At 43.4% G+C, this 9,633-nt stretch overlaps 1 protein-coding gene across 2 annotated transcripts in view; it reads left to right on the top strand.

Moving 5' to 3' along the window:
* Positions 1-9,633, top strand: part of KALRN (kalirin RhoGEF kinase) — a 588,759-nt gene that overhangs the window by 283,525 nt on the left and 295,601 nt on the right. For both annotated transcript variants that reach the window (XM_007449683.1, XM_007449684.1), the window contains exon 13: positions 2,552-2,726. In XM_007449683.1, the coding sequence (XP_007449745.1) occupies positions 2,552-2,726 (175 nt within the window). The remainder of the gene's footprint in view (positions 1-2,551; positions 2,727-9,633) is intronic.

Raw genomic sequence — 9,633 nt, 5'->3', positions numbered from 1 at the left:
CTTTCCCTTCTCCCAATTCACGGTCATGAATATATAATATGTGACAGTTTTGTCTGCCTACCTAGGAAACTCCACTGTTACTTGCTTCTGAAGAAAATTCCAAATAGTAGGCAGCCGCTTAACCTCTCTGGGCCTCAGCTGCTTTGTCTGTGTGATTAAGGGGTTCACTCTAGTAGCTTGTCAGCTCTAGAATTACGTGATGGCTTTTACATTTTCTCTCCAAATACTTTTCACAAGCTTGGCTAGCCTCTCTGTGGGGCTGGGTCTGTGGAGCTGCCACTTGCTCTTATCCCCTGCCAACCTTGCGCCATACCTGAGGGCTGAAGGCTACTCAGTGATGGTAAAGGCAACGAGGTTGCTGATGCCTGTCCTACAAGTTTAAGTTCTGTGGACTTCAGAGAGGACCATAGGCGTGTGACAAGAACCACTGGCGACTGTTCGTCCCCCCACCAGTCTGATGCTAGCCTGGACTCCCCTCCCTGATATCAAGACCAGTCAAAGAAAAAAAGCAAACGATGCCTAGTGGACATTGGCAGGATGCCTCACACATACCAGTGCACACGTCTTCTCTAGGCCTCCACGACTCCTCTGGCACTGATCACCGAAGCACCTAAGGTGGTTTTTATATCATCTCTATGATTCCTAGTGAATGTGACACTGACAGAGATGCTGAACAAAGTGACCAGAAATCATCCTCTTCCTTCTGGAAGCTGGGTGAGAGAGAAAGACTAAGGGGAGCTGTCAGAAAGAAGAGTCATATCCGCCCTCCTTCGCAAATGCATAATACACAGTGTTGAGTACTCCTCTTGAGTTCTTTTCATAGTTGGGGGAAGCTGTGCAGTAGTGGGCTTTCATGCCCAAATAGGTCAGGGTGAGAAGGGAGGGATCAGAAGCTCTCTAGATGACAGAAAGGGAGGCTCTTGACAAACTGGCTTTATGCTCCGTCTAGAAATAGTGTGAGCTCAGATACCATTGCTTCTGAGACAAACACAGGCCAGAAGGACCCGGTTTTCAGAAAGGCTGCTGATGAGACCATATTCAAAACTAATGATTTTCCCCTCTGACTTGTTTTTTTTTTTTTTTTTTTTAAATAATTTTTATTTATTTATTTTTGCTGTGTTGGGTCTTCGTTTCTGTGCGAGGGCTTTCTCTAGTTGTGGCAAGCGGGGGCCACTCTTCATCATGGAGTGCGGGCCTCTCACTGTCACGGCCTCTCCTGTTATGGAGCACAGGCTCCAGACGCGCAGGCTCAGTAGTTGTGGCTCACGGGCCTAGTTGCTCCGCGGCATGTGGGATCCTCCCAGACCAGGGCTCGAACCCGTGTCCCCTGCATTAGCAGGCGGATTCTCAGCCACTGCACCACCAGGGAAGCCCCCCCTCTGACTTCTTAAACTGTGTCAGAAACTAAGGTATCATGAGATAACGAATGTGCTTGTTTATTTCAAGTTTTAGGGCTCTAGCTTTACTCAGTCAAGGCCCTGTAGAATCTGAACTTCTTGAGCTCCACAGTTTTCCTATTATAATGGACTCTGGAGGTGTCACCACCACCTCGATTGTCTAAGCAGATCAATATGTTCATCTCTTGGTTCCCTCTGTGGCATGCCACCTCGCCTTGCTTCTTTTGTATAGACACTCTCTGCTCAGAAAGCCCACCCCTTGCATCTACTCAGCTCATCCTTTTCTTCTAACACCCAATTCTGGGCTCATCCTCTCTGCAGCCTTTGTTGGTTGTCCAGCCTCTTGTGCCCTAGCTTCTACTCCACAGCTGGACCCATCTCCAGTCAGCACCTGACACATCACTGTCCTTTCAGGATTAACAGTCATTCATACAGCACGTTCCTGGTCACAGAGCATGGTTACACCTGCCATCTTCTTTAACAGTAAACTGTGCCGTGAGTAGGGCAGGGATTATTAAGCCCACTTTACAGGAGGCAACTGGGCCTCAGGGAGGTGATTTCCCAAGGCCACCAGCCCATATATGTCAGAGGGAGACTTAAGCCAGGCTTGCAGCCTCCAGACCCCATGCTTTCCTAAGTATAGCTTGAAGCCTGTGTAATAGCACTAGCCCATAACTTTGGCATGGACTTAACAAAGGGGATGAATAATTTTGGCAGCCATGATCTCATTTTAACCATGATCCTGTGAGGTAAAACTAGGAAGGATTTTTTTTTTCCCATATGCCTTAATTTATCTACCCTTATGTATTGTGATATGTGTATTTGTGTATGTGTGTCTTGAAATATGTATATATTAGACTACATATATGTGTGGAACCATTCTATTTCTGTAACATTTGTGGAGCCCTTTTGCAAGCATTATTTCATTTGATCCTGTCACGATTCTGTCTGAGGAATAGGACAGCAGCTAGCCTTAGAGCTATAGTGCTGTGAACCCCAAAGAGGGTACAGTAGCTTTGGCTCACCTACTAAGCAGACAGTGCCAGGCTCACAGTAGATTCCCGTCCCCCTCACTCAGACGAGGAAGGCCCCCTGCTCCTCTGTCACTGTGAACATGTCAAGGCCCCTCCCTTCTCTCCCCCGCTCTGCCACAGGGACTCGGCTGTGTCCAGCAACAAGACGCCCCACAGTAGCTCCATCAGCCACATCGAGTCGGTGCTGCAGCAGCTCGACGACGCCCAGGTGCAGATGGAGGAGCTGTTCCATGAGCGAAAGATCAAGCTGGACATCTTCCTGCAGCTGCGCATCTTTGAGCAGTACACCATTGAGGTACAGGTGGGGAGGAGGTGCTGGGCAGGTGAGGTGGCCGAGGGAAGCGCCCCGGGAACTGGAAGGGCTGCTGCGCAGTAGCCTAAGGGGATTGGAGGGGATTATGCATCCTGATGTGTTTCTGGAAATCAGCAAATTCACGTTCCACCGTGTTGGATTCCTTCCAGTCCCCCTCACCCAGGCTGCCAAGCAGAGCCCCTCTCCTCGCTGTCTGTCTGGGATTACTCCATTGAGAAGGGTTTTGTTGGCTTGCGTTGGACTCCTACTTGGCACTTTGGTTCCTGGCAGACCGTGGAGTTGGCTGTTTGATGACTGAGGCAGACTTGTTGGATTCTATAGCTTCATGAGTAGGAAGGTGGTAAAATTAGGTGGTCTCCTCAGCTGGTAACTATAGATCAGGGATTAGATGGACTCACACAGCAGCCAGGAAGTCAGGAGACACAGGAAGGAAGACCTGAATCCTCAGTTTGCTTTCTGCTTATTAAGAAAGTAAGCATATGTGGAGGACATTTGCTGGTTCATTTCGTTGACTCCTCACTTCATTCTGGGAAGGTCAGAATCCGCTGTTCTGGTATATTTATGTCCTCTCTGTGATGCCTATTGATACTGTCTGCCCCATATAATATCCACCTTTTATAAAATTCTGCTTTGACACAGTAACTAAAAGCCAGGCCAGTAGGGTTTCTGGGGTGTGAAGAGTATTCAACACCTATGGCGCTTTGTCCTTTTCAGGGATGGCAAAGGGTTAAATTAAAAGCTATATCTTCTCTTTGCTCCTGGCTGGTGTGTTGTGAAGGAAAACCAGTTATCCCTCTACCATTCATTAAAACTTTACTTTGCATTCCAACCATCTCCTCCTAGTTGGGACTTCTGGGGGTCTGGGATTGATGCTCCCAACAATATCTGTGGAAACTTCTGTGGAACTGGTTTGGAAGGAAAATTATTATTTTTTCAAATGTTGTACGCTCCAGTATCCCAATGCCAATGTCATTCGCAGTCCCACGCAGGACCAGAAAACTGTCCTGGCAACAGAAGCCCTCTTCTTCAATCCTGAGACCAAAAATGTTTGTAATGAGAATCAGAAATGTAAAAACAAACAAACAAACAAAAGGCAGTCCTAAAGCAATCCTTCCTATCCCTGACTCTCTTATGACCTTTCCCTTCTTCACTGCTATCCTGACTTCCTGGAAGCCACTGCAGCTTTTTTGCTTAAAGATGCCATGTTCTAAAAGGTGTTTTCTGGACAGTTTCTGAAACAAAGGAAAAGATAAGTCTTTAAATTTAGATCTCGATTATCCTTCCAACGCATTCCATAGCTTCAAATAAATTTATTTTTATTTCTTATTTATAATTTATCTTGAATCTACACTCAAAGGGATTTCAGGTGGCAGACAGTGTTAAAACGTATATTGAAAGAACAATGAAAATGCCAGTGGAAAATTAGAGACGTTGGTATGCAGAAAGGGATGGAAGTGGGGTGACAAAGGTAATAAAGAAAGGAAAGAGGGGGCGTGAGTTATTATTCTTTGGTAGTTGGGAGTGAGACTCACCGAAATAAACAGAGGTAATGTTTGGTTGCAGCAGTGTTGACTGCAGGCCTTCCCACGGTCTTCACCCACCGAGAGTGAATATATCCATGGGGGAATTATGTTAGCAGGTGTGGGGATTTGACTGTTGTATTCTTTATCTACTCTCCTGTCATTCCAGGTCTACATCAAAAAATGCTTGAGGGGGAGGAAATAACCTGAGGGTTTGGATGTTTAAGCTTTATTTGATGAAATGGCTGTGGTTTTGAGGTCTGGGTTGCTGGTTTATTGCCACTTGAACTTTACCCCTGACATCAGCCAGGGGCATCACTCCGCTGTGTTTGCCTGCAGTAATTCTGGGAAAATCCATTTCCAATCCAAACCATATGTAAAAATATATTCTTTTTTTTTTTTTTAAGAAGTTGATTGTAAATCAGATACTTTGAAATTGGATCCTATTTAAATGTCGCAGTAGAAGAGTTTGATATTTAAATTGTAGGATCTGCGTTTCTCAGCCTTTGTTTGTATAAATGTTTGCCCTCCCACCCTGACAACAACTGGGACAGCTTGGTATGCAGCAAACCAGAAGTAGGGAAGTAGGTATGAGGGTCTAATAAAATGAGGGAGAGGAACATAATAAACAGACCAAATGAGGGAGTTAAAAATGAGGGTGATAAAAATTTAGTTCTGCACCCAGGTTTTAGAGGGCGTCTTGTTCCCCATTTTGGGTGTGGCCCGAACCTTGGGGAAATGCTGCCTTTCATCTTAGACAGAAATGGAAATCCTGCCAAACCTATGGAAAATTTCTCCTTCAAGTCAGATTGTCAGAAGTTATTTTTGAGGGTGATGAGATTATTTCAAATACCAGCTAGGGTTTCACTGTGAGGATGAAGGGCAAACTTCTAGAGAAGATTCAGAGTGTGAAGCTGAGGGTGGTTTCTGTAATGAGAGCCATGCTGGAGCCGATATAAGCCAGGGCAGAGGCTGTCACTGCAGGACCTACAGCTATGGTTTCCTTTCCTAAAGGAAGGCATTTGATGGACATACTCGGAATTCCTAGGGATTACTGAAAACCAGAGCTGACCTGCTCCCCTGACATTTGGGTAATCTAAGTGTGACTCCTTAACCATGTCACTGACGGCTGGCATGGGCTAATTAATTTTAAAATTAAGGTAACACATGAGTTGCGGCACCAGTCTCGTTTTACTTAATTATATGGCTTCCAGAGTATACCTGGGATGGGGTCAGGGGTTACGCCCACTGAGAGTGAAACTTACCGCAGATGTATTAGGCAAATGTTCAGAAACCAGGACTGCAGCTGCATTCCTGACACTCCTTCTTAGACTCCCTGGAGACTAGATGAAGTGACCCATAGCGGAACATGATGCTCTTTAAAGTTTCTTCCCTGTAAGTTCAGCCTCCTATGAAAGATAAGTTATAGGAAACAGTTGTAGTGGAAGAGACACTTCACCAAATGCAAGTAATGTTTATTTTGTGGTGGTAAGAATATGGATAATTTCTCCTTGTTTTTGATAACTCCGTGCATTTCACCTTTTCTACAATTAATCAGAAAGAAATAAAAAAATATTTTTAGAAGCAGGAACAGGACAGTGGTCTCCAGACTCTTTAGATTAGACACTCTCTCAATAAAATATTTTTGAACTTGCAACCCCCTATGTATGCATCCATATTAATTTATAAATTATATATGTGTTATACTATCACTAATAATCTCAAAATTCACTGTGCCTTTAGGGTGAAGTTTGACTCTTTCATTAGAAGTTGTAGTTCCATATTTCAAATAGCCTTCTTGATAATTTTCAATTATTTTTTGGTTCTGGTTTCTTGACAGACCTGATTAGACTGTCATTGTTTCTTTGCCCCATCACGTGGCTGCCAAAGAGTTCAAAGTTCTCTTGTGCTTTCATGTTTAGTATTTTCTTCAAACTGTAGTTTCTTTGAGGAACCGTGTTAAGCCACGTCTTTTTGTGAAGGGTAGTTTAGTTAAAACTGGATAATAGATAAGTCCATTTAACTGGGCACATGAAAACAGCAATAATTTGAAATATGCTGAAAGCAACTGAACAAATGAGCCGGCCCGCCCCTCTGCATTGTGGTCCTTCCACCGTCCCTGAGGTGCCCTGCCCACCACATCACCTGCCATGTGTTCCGAGTGAGACTCAGGTGTCAGTACCCTATGAAAGTCCGGGGAAACGTCGTATCTTTTTTTATTGGTTTGATCAAATATGTGTGCATATAATATATATGCACATACATATGCTTATTTATATACAGAGAATATTCCTCTCTGTTATCAACGGATAATCTTGGGTATCCCCTGAGGTGGGCATACCCATGTTGGAGAGTACTAGGAATGACACCAAGAAAGATACTCTATACAAGGGACTAAAAAATAGGCCTCAGTTATGATCTTCCTTTGAAATTTCTGACTCTGTAATTAAAACCAAAGTTTTCTCAATGTACCTGAAAATTAATCTGCATCATTAACCCAGGTAAGGAATGGAATAGCAAACTATAAATCCATGGGGTTCACATTAGGACAAGTTGGGGCCAGGCTGAGCCTGAGGAAAATGGCCTTCAAGGAGGAAAATTCTGCCTAGAGGAGAGAAAGCTGATTGTAATTTGCACTGGTGGTCTCAACTCTGCAATTGGTTGTATGCAGAGGCCTTTCACGTTTTACACTTGATAAACATTTAGTGAGCACCTTCTATCAATACAACTTGATAAACATTTAGTGAGCACCTACTATGCACCAAAAATTGTGTTGGGCATTGAGGATGAAACAATCCCTGCCATCAGTGGGCTAGTTGGGGAGAACCATAGAAATAGAACCATCCTATAATGTGATCATTCTATGACAGAGAGAAGCTTACAGCTTGATGAGAACACTGAGACAGGAATGCTTAGCTTTCTCACGCTGCCCTTGGAAGATTTCCCAATGAGATGACACCTGGAGGACAGGTAAAAGTTGGTGGCTAGGATTTGGCATCTCTGAAGGATGCCCTCTAGCCTCTACCAGAATATCTCCAGAGCCCAGAAGCAGGGTTGGGGAGAGGAGGGAGCTCAGGATCTCATTAGTGTGTTGAACCAAGATCTCCACCCTTCTACCCTTTGGTCCTGGTTCTGTTCTCTGAAAAACAGAACAAATCTGCTCCCTTTTATTTGGCAGCCTTAAAAATATTTGAAGATGTTCCTCACAGACCTCTTTTCCTTTATCTGAAAAGTGTTGAGATTGTGTAAGTTATTTCTGCAGAGTCCCCTCTGACTCTAAAACTTCGATAACTACTTGTCTTTATTGTCAGCCCTTTTCTGTGGGACATAGCTCCGATGTACTCGCTGCTTTCTGGGTACACATTGTACCTCTCCTGGTTGCCCCCTGCTAGCTGGGCTGTAGTTAGCCACGGCTGGCTTACACTCACCCCTTGGGAGCTATGTGTCCAGGACCCTGGCGCTCTCCCAGCACAGCCCAGGAGATAGGGGCCTCTTCTGCCTTGTTGAGGCTTGTGCTCCCTTAAAAGCCCCTGGTTGTCTTTTCAAGATATGTGCTTCCAATACACTGACTTTTTCTTTTTTTAACTTAAATGAAAGCTTTTAATGTATTTTTCCTCTCAAATTTTTCTTTTTTTTTTTTTTTTAGGCCCAGTTCTTCAGCCTATCAAAATAAATTTAATTTATTATTGCTATCAGTAGTTCAACAATTTGAAATATTGACCAGGTCAGGCAGGGCTCTTCAGTGCTTCACTGGAAGTTTTCCTTTGGTGACACAGCCGTCAGCCTGCACAGTCATTCCTTCAAAGGGCCACATCATCTTCTAGTCCAACTTCATAGCCCTTTCCTCCATAGATACAGTGTGAGACTCTGCAAAGACTTGCTGTTCTCCATGTTTGTAACATGCCTTAAATGCACCAACTTAGTAACTATATCAAGAAAGAAAATGAGGGCTTCCCTGGTGGCACAGTGGTTGGGAGTCCGCCTGCCGATGCAGGGGACATGGGTTCGGGCCCGGTCCGGGAGGAGCCCACGTGCCGCGGAGCGGCTGGGCCCGTGAGCCATGGCCGCTGAGCTTGCGCGTCCGGAGCCTGTGCTCCGCAACGGCAGAGGCCACAACAGTGAGAGGCCCGGGGACCCCAAAAAAAAAAAAAAAAAAAAAAAAAAGAAAGAAAGAAAATGAGATCTGTTTGAGATCAATTTTTGTGTGTTCCCTTGGGATTCCTACAGCATTTTCTAAATGTACCCCAAATCGTTTGCAAAGGAAATGCAGAATGAATACAATAAAGTAAGCCAAAATTCTCACAAAATGTTTATTTGATAGTTTCTTCTAGACTTTTGTCAAATTGGTTTCAGGATCATTGGGAGTTTTCCCTAACATCTTCCTTTGAAAAAAAAAAAAAAGGATTATTTACACAGCTTTAGTATTCCGACATGTCACTTGTTTTTGGCAAATTATCAAAGATCCCTGATGGAAGCTTTCAGATCATTCTGTAACGGGGTGGGTAAGGGGCTGTGGACCTGAAGTCAGGTGACATTATCAAGGTTCAAATGCTGTCTACTTCTCCTTTCTGGTAAAGATAACGGGGGACTCAGTAGAAGGAAACGATGTAAGCTCCAGCACTGGGTGTTTAGCTTTCACGGGAGAAAACCCATTCTGACACTCAAGCATTGATAAGTTTTAGAATGGGTGGACAGGATACATCAGAGGAGCTCTTCAACAGAGGAGAGATTTTTTTGAAAAGAGAATAGAGTCCTACAAGTCTCAAACTGATTAAGAGGCAAAGATATGGGCAAAATAAAGACTCAAGATCAGTCATGATTATAAAAGATCTCAGTTTTAATCATGATGATAATGAAAAAAAGAACATGAACTTGGTCATAAAAATTGTGTTCCATTATCCAAGTTATCCAATTGGAATAGAAATTAGGTGACCGAACATTGGAACTCATCAGTTACAGTGTTGCAATATGTTCTTATATTTTTTTGCCAAAAATCAAAAAACAACCGAGTGGGTATCTTTACGGCTAAGTCCTTCTGCTTTTCCAGAAAACTCTTGCAGTATCCTCAAAGGTTTTCTTATAGCTACATAAAGAAATATTTTAACTCTTTCGACAGGTTATATATATTTCTAAAACAGAGGGAAATTCTATGATATACTTTTAAAATAATCTGTATTAGAATTCACTAATCCTCATCATTTTATAAATTGATTAACAGAAAAAAACTTAACACTAGACTAGACAAGAAGAACAAATGACTATGGTAATTTAGTTTATTTTAGTTTCACAGTGGTAATGCAGATCAATGTACATACCCATTATAGATAAAATAGCCCTTCCCATGCAGTGAGACTGTCTCTTTCGCTGCA

This window comes from Lipotes vexillifer, unplaced genomic scaffold, assembly GCF_000442215.2.
Source record: "Lipotes vexillifer unplaced genomic scaffold, Lipotes_vexillifer_v1.1 scaffold1378, whole genome shotgun sequence".
Classification (NCBI taxonomy): domain Eukaryota; kingdom Metazoa; phylum Chordata; class Mammalia; order Artiodactyla; family Lipotidae; genus Lipotes; species Lipotes vexillifer.
The sequence above is the reverse complement of the archived record's forward strand: the minus strand, read 5'-3'. Positions and strand labels throughout refer to the sequence as shown.